The 12,120-nt window shown below is 46.6% G+C and overlaps 1 protein-coding gene across 7 annotated transcripts in view; it reads left to right on the forward strand.

Annotated features, from left to right (window-relative positions):
• The first annotated feature begins 202 nt into the window (after positions 1-202).
• TCERG1 (transcription elongation regulator 1) overlaps positions 203-12,120 on the forward strand; it is a 33,581-nt gene continuing 21,663 nt past the window's right edge. For 4 of the 7 annotated variants that reach the window (XM_074916599.1, XM_074916598.1, XM_074916600.1 and 1 more), the window contains exons 1-5: positions 203-303; positions 1,479-1,704; positions 5,374-5,526; positions 5,719-5,974; positions 8,663-8,905. In XM_074916599.1, the coding sequence (XP_074772700.1) occupies positions 206-303; positions 1,479-1,704; positions 5,374-5,526; positions 5,719-5,974; positions 8,663-8,905 (976 nt within the window). In that variant the 5' untranslated portion in view covers positions 203-205. Of the gene's footprint in view, positions 304-844; positions 937-1,478; positions 1,705-5,373; positions 5,527-5,718; positions 5,975-8,662; positions 8,906-12,120 lie in introns of all 7 variants that reach the window. The other 3 variants (XM_074916604.1, XM_074916605.1, XM_074916603.1) reach the window with 2 other exon arrangements.

Consider the following 12,120-nt stretch of genomic DNA (forward strand, 5'->3'; position numbering starts at 1 on the left):
CGCCAGCGGCGCGGGACGCCCGCGCGCAGCCAATCCCAGCGCGCCTGGCTTCCTCCATTCAAAGTCGGCGGGTGCAGCGGCCAATCGCAGAGCGCGCCCGCCCCCGAGCGCGCTGACGGGCGTGGGGGACGGCCAATGGGGCGCGGCGGGGCCTGTCCGGGGCGGCCGCGGCAGCGGGTGGGCTCGGCGGCGCTGCGAGGCGGCGATGGCGGAGCGGGGCGGCGGCGGCGGCGGCGGCGGCGGCGCGGGGGCTGGCGGCGGCGAGGGGGAGGCGGCGGCGGAGCGGTACGGCAGCGAGCTCAGGTACCGCGCGGCGGCGGGCGCGGGCTCTCGCGGGGGCCGCGGCCTGGCCCGGCCCGGCCCGCCCGCCGCGGCCTTTCCGTAGCGCGGCCCGCGGGCTCGGCCTGCGCCCGGCGGGCGGCCGCCAGCGGCGGCGGGGGAGCGGGCCTGGGCCTGGGCGCGGCCGGCGGGGCGGGGCGGCGCGGCGCGGGCGGCCCGCGGGAGCTATACCCTCGCCGCCTCCATTTTCTGTCCCCGCGTGGAGCCGGCGCCGGGACGGGCCCCGCGGGGGCGGCCGAGCCCTCGTCGCCGGGCCGGGGCCGCCCGCCGAGGCTCCGCTCTCGGGCGTGGAGCCGGGCTGCCGGGGAGCGGCGGCGGGCGGGCGGTCGGGGCGCCTGGCGGGGTCCCCCGGGCAGCTCCCGCCGGGCAGCGCCTGCCCTTGGCGCTCTGCGCGCCGCTGCAGTCCGGGTCGGCAGGAGCAGGGGCTGCCCGCGCGCTCTGGGCGCTGAGCTGCGTGTGTGTTGCCGTTCACCTTCTCATAACCTTTGTTTTTTTCAATTTTGAGTCATCATGCCAACATTGGTATTGCACTGGCACTAAATGGTGGGCAAAATTGTTTTCCTGAGAGCAGCAGAAGAGCGTTTGTTGGTTCCAAAGGTGAACGTTTTTTTCTATATATACATTTAAAAGGCTCCCCGTGTAGAGGGTTGGGTGGCACAGCGGGGTTAGTGCGACGGTCAGAGTTCAGGCTTTACCGTAGGTCACAAATGCAGCGGATGTAGACGGTCCCGTTGGACGCTCGTGCTACAGAACAGTTAAAGCCCTCGGCACGATTGACAGCCGCTGCCTGAGAAGTCTAGGCTGTACATGCAGACAGGAGTCAGAGCTGCAGGTCATGTTGAAGGAGCTTTGGCAGATCTGGATGCGCTTCCGCAATGCCTGCCTGCCCCAATCCCAGCTCTAGGTTATTCATTTCCATGAGTAAAAATTAACAGTTGAGGACTAATGAACTTGAGCTGTGAAGGGGAAGAAACTATTGAAGTAATGGCACGCTTAACTTTGTTTATTCAAACTTGTCATTTTTTCCACACCCTTTTGGTTTTTATTAGGGTTTTTCCCTGTTTATTGTAAGAACTGATTTTCCTACAGCTGAACAGCGAACGGAAATGAACGTTGTTCCCCTTTGGCCTTATCCACAGAATGGCTCAGCAGCAAGCACTGAGATTCCGTGGCCCAGCTCCCCCACCAAACGCAGTCATGAGGGGCCCACCGCCTCTCATGCGACCACCTCCGCCTTTTGGGATGATGCGAGGCCCTCCTCCACCACCTCGCCCTCCTTTTGGACGTCCTCCCTTTGATCCAAACATGCCTCCGATGCCACCTCCAGGAGGGATCCCTCCACCAATGGGACCTCCGCATTTACAGGTAAAGAACCGGGGGTTCTCGTGGTTTGCTGAGTTGGGGTTTAGGGATTTTCCTTGTTTGTTCTCACGTGTGGAAATGATGAGAGGGAAGACATTAAAATGAATGAAAAAAACAGCAGGGCACGACTAAAACATAAAGCTTGTGCATGGTATTATGAAACTAATGCATAGCTGTGGTGTGTAACCGCAACTTGTGAAAGGCTCCTTGAGGCAGTTCTAATGACGCGGTCGGGGTACGCTCACCAGCAGAGTCTGTGCTGAAACCTGACTTTGTGTTGGTGCCCTGTGGCCGTGCGGAATGCAGGATTCCGGCCGTGCTCAGACTTCTGAACGTGTCAAAGCAGGCACGTGGAGCACGGGTCAGCCTCCGAGGGTTATCTTAATTCTGCCCGTGTTCGCTTAGTGCGTGACGGACTCGTGCAGGGACCGACAGTGAAGGTGCAGCTGAATCCTGTGGGGTTCTGGCACGAGCCACACCTGCTGTCACTCTGGTGGTTTATTACTGCTGATCACCAAGGGATGGGTTAGGTGGGCAGGCAGCATTCTGAGAAGCAGGTATATAATCAGTGGCAGGCATGTTTTGCTTCAGGAGGGCACGTGGTTCCTAACGCACCCGAAATTGTCGACACGCTGACAGAGGAAAAGTTAACATCTGGAAACAAATGGAAGAGTGGGCTCGGTGTTTGCCTGGAGCAGCTGCAGGTGTGGCCCTTGTGCTGACATAAGTTTACTCTTGGCAGAGGGAGAATGCTCTTTACTGTTGTTGTCTTTGGTTTGTTGGGGTTTGTTTGTGTTTGGATTTTTTTTTTTAAGTTTAGAACATTCCTAGCACCTGCTGGGATAGCCTGAGCCTGCTGGGCTCAAGTAAGGTAGATTTCTGTTTGCATTTCATGGTGATGTATGTTTAAGTTCTTTTGTCTACTTTTCGCACAGTTTGAAAGGTACAACACCTTTGTGAATAAGAAATTTATTGTTTTAATAGCGCTGTAGGAGTGCTGTGCTGTTGGGGCAGTGTAATCCCTGTGTGGGCCTGCAAGGAGGTGAACAGTACTATGTGGTTTATAAATAATGGTTTATATCCACTATTTGTAATAAAACAGTAAAAACTTTAGGGCTGTGAAATTTATTTTAAAATGTAAGCATGTGGGCAAGATGGAAAGAGAAGATGCTGACGTGGGTTACTTCTTGGCGTTTTAGGCTTTGCTTTGCCTATGGTGTTCGGCAGCAGGGCTCTGGGGGCTTTTTTCCACGTGCCCGTGCCGTGGATCGGGTCCCTGCATGGCTCTGCAGAGCTTCGTGTGAAATGGGGGAGCGCTGTGGGAGGGGGCAAGGAGCGGTGAGAGCAGGAACAGGGACTTAAGCTGGACTTAATCTGAAATAAATTAAGATCAAACTGTAGCCTGATTTTTGTGTGCTGTCATGCTGAGCACAAGAGTTCAAGAAGAAACCAGTGCACATTTTCCATAGCGGTTTTCTCTCTGTGTGTTGTTAGAACCGGGGCTGCTCAGGGAGGTGTGAAGCAGCCCCTGTTCGTTTCATTGAAATGTTCTTGGCTGAACAAAAGTCCTGTGGAGCTGAAGCCTGACGCAGTAGGTTTGAGGGATGTAAAGAGCCCCACTCACCACGCTGAGTGCCATCTCTTCCTTTCTTTCAGTACCAGGGGCATTGTTCTATGGTATGTTTTCGTGCTCAGCTTAAGTTTATGTAAGACTATTGCCACCTACTGCACCTTTCTTCTGGTGCTTCGTGCTCCAATTTTCCCTCTTGTGTTAGTGTTCGTGTGCCTGTGTGCTACCTTGAAAGCTCTGAAGCAACAAAGAGGATCTTGCTTCTTACAGTTTCAATAATCAGCCAGAGTTAATTTGAAGCCCCAAGCCTAGCTGCTGATACCTCCTTGATTTATGTGTTTGAATTACATTCCGAATGTGCTTCAGCTCTCAGCTGTTACATCACAGCAGCTTTATCCTGCCATGCAGTGAGCACGTCTGCTGCAGCTCCTTACCGTGTGTGGAATCCATGCACCAAGCATGTTTGAGTCTTTCATGTCAGCCCTGTGCTCTGCTTCCCACCGAATGTTGGTTTTTAGCTTCTCGCCCTGCTGCTGGTGCGAGGGGACACACGATGTTGAAAGGTGCTGAGGTTGAAATGGAGGAGAGGGCGTGCTCAGAGCGGAGCTGAAGGGCCTTCGGGATGCCCTGAGTGGGCACCTGGCATCCCCTCCTCGCTCCCAGGACTGCCCTAATGCCTTTTTTTGGGGAAAGCAGCAACAGCAGGTAAAAAGTGAACTCTGCTGGATTCTTTTTACAGATTATAGAGCAGTAAAGAGTAAGATCATCTTGTGGCCAGCTGGAGGAGCTGTGGAGAGGAAATAAGGAGAGAAAGAAAGGCTGTAGTTACTTTAACGGCCTTTTTGTTTGTTTTGAGTTCTGTCCACATACTCTTGACTTCCTTTATAATAGCATTTAACAAAAATCAGAGGAGGTACATGAGTTCAGAAAGCGGTTTAAAGTATCACTCGTACGGCAGAAATTTTGATCTCGGGGGAACGGCTAAAAAGTTGAATGCGGGCAGAACCCAAGGGCATGGCATGTGCTGGAAACTGCCAAGGGTGGGACTGCAGGCCTGGGTGCAGCTGGGGCCCGTGTTTGCGTGGTGGCACGCTGAGCCGCCCCGTCCCCGTGGCACGGGCCTCCCCGCACACATCCCGGGTTCAGCGGCGCCTCCCACCCGGCCTGTCAGCTCTGAGCCCAGCGCTCGAAGGGCTTTACCCCTGGGCTGTCTTGGCACTGCCTCTCTGAAGAGGAAACCTTCTGAATCACAAGTTCAATTAGAACGGGAGTGATGGAGATAATTGGGTCAGTTGTAGGTGTATGCAGAGTAAGTTAAAGAACTTGCTGGATTTTGTCGACTGTCTTTTTTATAGGGAAGTATTCACTGTACTTGTTACAGGGAATTTCCAAACAGTCCAAATAAATAAGTAGAACAAAAGAACTTAATGTACTTTGAATTAGAAAGCAGGTGTTTGGGCTTTCAGGTAACAATGGTGTGCAGGGCAGTTCCGGATTTCTTATGATGATGCAATAACGAAAATGTAATTCGATATTTTTCTTTTTTTTTATAATTGGAGCTAGTTAGAATTTTAGTTAATGGGAAACGAAGAGGTAGAATAGTTTGTAATAAAATCCACTGCTCTGCTATGCCGATGGATTTGGTCCTCACTTGTAATTTAATGTTTTATATTTCTTCACTGGGAGGATCATTGTGTAACCGTTCAGTGGTGTATTTGCTTCCCAGCTGGGGATGTTGTGAGTGGCAGTTATTCAGGAACAATTCTTTCATTCTTTATTGCATTGGGATATTTTCTCCTTTTCAGGAGAGGAGTTTTCTTTCACCCCACTTCTTTTCATGCCACTTTTTTCTGATGCTTTGCATTTATGTTAGTGTCTCGGCAGTTAAGTGCTCATGCAGGTGTTCTGCTGTAGGTGGTGCCTGGCCAGGGAGCACGCTCTGAGCTGGTAGCAGTAGGTTGCTAAAGAAGCTCTCGAGGCTGCCAGAGTTAACCTTCCTATAGTTGTACTGTCTGTTGGTGCTCTAATAAAGGAAAACTCTGCTTGAGAATTGTATTATTATTATTATCACCATCATCATTATTGTTATTGTATGCCTTTAGAGACCACCATTTATGCCTCCTCCCATGGGTAGCATGCCACCACCTCCCGGTATGATGTTCCCTCCAGGAATGCCGCCTGTCACTGCCCCTGGAACACCAGCCATGCCCCCAGCTGAAGAGATCTGGGTAGAAAACAAAACTCCAGATGGCAAGGTAAGGCGGTTATCAGAAAGAGCGAAGTAGTGGGTGTCAGCACGTTGTCGTACGCGGTCTGGCACTGTGGTAGAATCCGACCCTCTTGTCTATCCTCTTACTAATTGTTTTTAAACCAGCAGGGACTTGGTCGTTTATAACGCTCCTCCTCCAGATGGGCAGTGGTTTGATGGTGCCATTCTTCAATTGCAGGTCTATTTCTATAATGCACGTACACGTGAGTCAGCGTGGACTAAGCCAGACGGGGTCAAAGTCATCCAGCAGTCGGAGCTGACGCCGATGCTGGCTGCGCAGGCCCAGGCGCAGGCCCAGGCCCAAGCAGTAGGTGCCTCCACACCGACCACCAGTAGTCCTGCATCCGTGGCATCTCCATCCACATCCTCGAGTACTCAGTCCTCCACAACCGCCACCACAACCACAGCCACTTCTGTTTCACAGACGATTTCCAGTGAGTAACTGCGGGTTTCTCAAGCTTTGTGATGGTGGGGAGCAGGTGGTGGGATGCTGCTTTGGGGAATTGCTGCAGCAAAAACTTGGTATCCAGGAGGAGGTTGTTTCAACATAAAGTGGAGTATGACTTTAAAGTGCAGTATCTAATCTAGAAGAACTTTGCATGAGAACCTTTTTTTTCTTTTTTCTTCCCCCCCCAGTCTGAGTTACTTCAGGATAATAATACTAGGTCAGCATGCAACCCTTTTTCTTTAGGTCTTTGTATATTTTTCTTCTGCTGTTATCACATCATCTCAAAGCTATTATGCATCCATTTCCTTTTGACTGTAGATAAAGCTAAATTGTTTTTTAAGTATGTCGCAAGAAAAGTTAATCTGAGGTAGGAATTCTAGTTGTAGCAATTTCTGCTTTGTTTCCAAAATGGCATCTGTTGCTTGAAGAGGCTGGATCTTTTGAGTCCTGCTCCTGGGCTGTGCGGAATTGGCTGATTGCAGGATAGAGCCGCTTCTGGTGTATTACTTTTATTAGCATTATTCTTCTGACTAAGCCTCCTAAGTTCCCATTTGTTAGAGTTGCACAAAAGAGGAAAAAGAAAGTCCTTAGAGCCATTATTGTTCACTCATGACCTTTGAATAATAGCCTGAAGATAATTGCTGTTTACATGGGCTGAGCCTTTGCTTTTAAGGGTTTTCCAACTGAGGGAACCTCAGGACGAAAGGGGTCTGAGTTTAGGCAGCATGCACATACTGCATGTTTATATGTGGTATCTGCATATAGTAGAAATAGAGCGAGTTACACTATGGCATCTAGTGCAGAGCATCTGTACAGAGGCGTGTTGTGTAGCACAGATCCGTTTGCACGAGCGTGTGAGCAGCAAACCCTAAGGTGGCCTGGCCTGGCCCGGCAGGGCCCGGGGCGCTTTGGCTGGTGTCGCCGTGCTGGGCCCCCGCCCCATTGTCTGGCAGTCCTGGGCGCTGTAGCTGCGCTGGCAAAAACGTGTGCGGAGCCAGGGCAGAGAGTCTGGGGAGGATGAGCGACAGCTGACCTGCTCTGGCTCCAGCTGTAGTGGATAGCTGCATCTGCTGGAACTGCTTCATCCTTCTCCTGTAACAGCTGAGGCAAGTCAAGCTTGACTCGCCGTTTAGTCCAAGCTCTAGAGATCTGTGTGTGAAAGGGAGTCAAATGCAGGTGACCCTCAACTTCTGCTTTCGGTTAATGCTGGAGGGAGGACAGGTTTTTAGGGTAGCAAATAATTTTGTACCGCTTAAAGCATTTTAGGGCTCTTATTTAATTTGACAGGTAACTTAGTACTGTGTTCAGCTACTTTGTTGAAATATGGTCTGGTCTAACTATTTTGTTGAGTAACGAGAATCAGGTAGGAGGTGAATGTTAGCCTCTGGCCTGATGCCAGGCTTTTGAGAACTGATCCTGTGTTTGGACTAGCACTTTATGCACCTTCTCTGAAACAAGATTTCCTAATATTGAACGCTGAGAATTTGTTCCACTTCTATCTGTTCTACCTGCTAAACTTTGTCTTTGCTTTCAAGAACTGTTACTGTTGGTGTCTGTGCCTAGGTGATAAAATTCTATCATTTATAATTTTATAACTCTCAAACTTGGCCTGTAAAAAGAAAAAAAAAAAAAAGGGACTTCTGGCTGAGCTTCATTCTTGTCTGGTACCTATTTGACTTAGGTCTTAAAACAAATCACATACTGACTGTCTGCTCTGTTTCCCTAAATTTTAGGCAGTGCTAAGAACTTTACCCTTTTCGAAACACTTAACATCAGATCAAAAAATCTTTATTTAAATGTGCTAATACTGGTATGTTATTGGGAATGCTTCTGGTAGTCGTTAAACACTGAAGAAAATGCACAGTATGCCCATATATAATATGGTCATAAGTTGGTGTGGTTTTTTGTAGGTTGTTTTTTTCAATTAGTTCATTTTTACAACAGTTGTTCTTCCCCTCCACCAAATTTTACGGTGTAAATTCTCAAGGCTGGTCAACGCATTGAATCAGACACATCTCCAGCTCCTTTTGCCAGTGCTTTGAGACGTAGCACTATTGATTCTCGGTTAAGTGCTGGTTTCAGTCATGTTGCAAGGATTATGGAATTCAATGCTAGTAGTGTATTTTTCCACTGGGAGGCACCGAAGACCAAGAAGGTTCTTCCAGCTTCTGAGCAAAAGTATTTCCTTTTCCTTGCTTATTTACACACATTTTTATTGACCTTTTTCCATTCTTGGATCACAACTTCATAAGCATAGTTTTACTGACTGTTGTCACACACGTGCTGCTTGTTAAAAAGCAGAACCTGTGTTCCTTTAACATAAGAACAACCCTTTTCCCTTTGAAACTCTCTGTAATATTCCCTTTCTATTTTTCTGGACAGGGATACAGAGTAGAATTTAATTTTGGGCTGTATTTGTCCTTCGATACACCCTTGCTACTGCTATAGAGACTTGTTAGGTGTAAAGAATGGGACAAGGAAAATTTAAATTGACTTTGTGAATATTTAATGTTACAGAGAAGACAAAGTTATTAGTCCAAGAATGTCTTCCTGCTGATTATATCTAAGCATATCTGCTTATATAATGTCTGTTGGGAAACAGAGAGCCAGTATGTTTGCAGCAAATATATTGTAGTGTCTAAGATACAAGGTGTTCTTTGTTTTTTTTTATCAGCACCTACCACACAAGACCAGACCCCGAGTTCGGGTGTTTCAGTTGCCACACCATCAGTCAGTGTTTCAACCTCTGCTCCTTCTGCTACACCTGTGCAGACTGTACCCCAGCCAGTCCCACAGACATTGCCTCCTGCAGTTCCTCATGCAGTACCTCAACCAACTGCAGCAATTCCTGCTTTTCCACCAGTAATGGTACCTCCATTTCGTGTCCCCCTTCCTGGCATGCCTATTCCACTTCCAGGTAAATTGGCAAACTGTAATTGTCTTGTCCGCTACATGTCCATGTTGTCAATTTGTTTGCACTCATGTGTCCACTGTGTACAGAACTTGCCTGAATCCTCTCCACTCAGAGTATTTTTGAAAGAATTCAGGGTTAGCAGACAGACTTTTTAATTAACAAAGAACATCAATTTTTTTTGCCTCTAGTTCTTTGATATATATATATTGAAAACCAGCTGCGTTTAAACATGTAAACCTTTTCTTTTAGGTGATAGGAAAATTGCACTAAACACTTCTTAATCTCATGGCACTTGTCTATCTTGTCATCCTGTTTAAAAAAAAAAAGTGAGCTTCTGGACAGAATCCTTATGTGACTCAGAATATTATAGCACTATATTTTATTAACTGCAGTATTGCTATAATTTTTTTTCTACTTGCTTGATTTAGACCTTAAGTCTTGTGCATAAATATTTGTTAGGACGTGTGTTATAGGTGAAAGAAATTAAAAGAAAATTACATACTTATGAGCAGGAAAAATGTCCATTCAGATGCATTGCCTCTGAATGATGATTGGTGTTTCCAGTTCTCTTGGTTTGCAGCTGTCAGGTGTAATGGGAATGCATTAAAGTGGGGGCTGTAATGAAGATGTTCAAGATGCAAGGGTATTATTCCTAGGCTTTAGATGTAAAGACCATGGAGAAGAAATCTTAGATGGCAGCCCACTGGCTCCTGGGTAAAATATATTTTCTTAAGCTTTTATAAAATATTTAGATACTTAAAGAAGTCATGTTAGGCTGGCAATATTTTGGACTCAACTGCTGTTTGTAATTGCTGCAGAGGTCCTCCTAGGAGGTCTCTAAAACCACTCTTGGCTTAAATACCATGTTTCAGTTTGCACTGATACAGCTGAGTTCCTCTGCTAGTACAAAAGTAATTAATGTTTTTTTTGGTGTGCGGTAGCACTAAATATATACCAAGAGCTGATGATTTTCTGTTGCAAAGGAAGGTTGCAATTGCAGACTGGATAGAAGTGAGTTTCTAAGATTTACAAAGAAGCAGCTCTGGGCAGCATCCCCCTGGTTTTGAGCCTGTGCAGGCTGAGGGAGGTGATGACTGTCCTGTGGGCTTTGAACGATCAATCCAGTACATGTGGAGGGGGCCTTTACCTTCCGTCAAACTGGCTGGATGACAAGTAATCCTTTAGAACACTTCTTTAGAGGATATAAGCATCAAAGTAGTTAAAATGGGTATTAGTCCTACTAACTGTAAGAGAGGACCAACTTTTGGTTGCCTCTGCTTTTAGGATAGTCTTCTAAAATAACTGGGCGAAGCGACTTCAATCTGTAGTTTGCTCGAAAAGGAAATGGCAGTGTAGTACTCGTTGTTTTATGACAGGAAACAAATACAATGCTGAACATGGTTGCCAACACTGAACAAAAAATGGATAAAGCATAGAGGGAGGATTCCGATATCTGTATATTTGTGAGGTTTGGAAGAACAATAAAAAGGGTTAAGTGTTCAGGGTGGTCAGCTGAATATTCTTACCTGCAATTGCTGACGCTGCCAGCAAGGGATCAGTGTAGTGCGGAGGGTCCGTAGGTACCTTTGAAGGACGTAATCATCTACTGGGGTCTGACCTGTCAGGTTAAACGTGGGTGGTCAGAGCAGTGGAGAGGAGCGCCAGTGAAAACAGAGACCCTGGGGTGTGTGCTTGGGTTGGGGTTTTTGTAAGCTTTCAAAGTTTTGCAAGTACTGCAATACAGAAGGAAAGACAGAGCAAGAACATCAATCTTCAAGTCATTTTTGAAAATTATTTTTTTCAGAACTTTCCTGGTAGCAAGTCTTAGATCTGGCTTCTCCTGTTCTCGCAGTGAGATGAGCCTTTTGGGTGGAACCCATAACCGCAGGAGGGGATAGCTAGCAGTGAAGTGTGTGCTTCCACTAGTGAGTCACATTTGTCGTTTTGCCTGATCACAGAATAAAATCAGTTTACTTCTTTCAGCTGATTCTGTCCTGAGTTGGTTGTTAATGGTTTATAAACGCTATAGAAGAAAAGGAAACCTTTAAAATATTTTACAGCAACAAGAAACAGAAGTCAAAATTACTTCATGGCAGTATAAGGTGAATTCAGAACAGCTTACAGTGTTTCAGTGTGTAGATGTTTGGGGCTTTCGGCACTAGATACAGCGTCGGCCAGGTTGCTTTCAGGTTACAGGCAGAGCTGAACAGTACTGCTGTGAAGTGATTGCAAAATTAATCTCTGTATTATACTGTAGTAAGACGGAACAGTGGAAGAGTTGATTAGCGATATCTCATAATCTCAGATCTTAAAAAGTAAGTCTGCTTTCTCTTAATTCATACATTAAAAGTTAGTTGTGTGTTTGAGAATGAACTTGGCAGAGGAAACAGTTGGGTATTTGCTAAGTCTTATCTGCGCTGCAGTACCTCTAATTTCAGTGATCCCGCAGATGGCATTATTTATACCGACCCAGTTTGAAGACATGCTGTAACTTCCTTAACAAAACGAATTTTCAGATTCATTTTCAAGTACATAACATGAAACAACATCACCCTCCAACCCCCAGAAAAAATTTAGACAGACACTTCATTCAGTGCTGTTTGAGTCAATGTTTTTGTGTCTCAATTCATACTTTTTCTTTTATAAAACTAGTTTTGGATTCTTTTACTGAAATTATTAAAGAACATTACAATTCTGTCTTCTCAAAAATATTTTAAAAATAAATTATCGATATTTTTGTATGCTTTCCATACTATAAAGAAGAAAAATCAAAATACTTTGGTTATAAACACAGGGGTTTAATTTCACTTTGCGCTGGAGGATTTCCAACATCAGGTGATGGAATCGAAACTATTTAAGAGGAAGTTTCTGAGTGTCCAGACTGGACCAGCGTAAAGAGAACTTCTGTAGTTTCCTTCCATACCCTAAAATGAAGGTTTTTGGAAACGTGTTCCCCTTACCCCTGTCCAACTTCCTACTGAGTTTAGCGTCTAACTGAAGAGGTTGAGATGCTTTCCTCTTCATGGCCTTTCTGTGTCATTTCTTAATGAGCTGGAGAGCAGAGCAGTGCATGATGCTACCTTTTTTGAGGGCTAGTTATGCTGCTTTTAGAGCATTTTTCCGCTCCTGACATTCCTGATAATGAAAAATAAGGAAAATGTTTGCTGCAACTGACCTAGTGCAGCTTTGTGTACCTCTGTTTGCAGCTTCGTTGCTTT

Source organism: Athene noctua, chromosome 12 (assembly GCF_965140245.1).
Source record: "Athene noctua chromosome 12, bAthNoc1.hap1.1, whole genome shotgun sequence".
Lineage (NCBI taxonomy): Eukaryota > Metazoa > Chordata > Aves > Strigiformes > Strigidae > Athene > Athene noctua.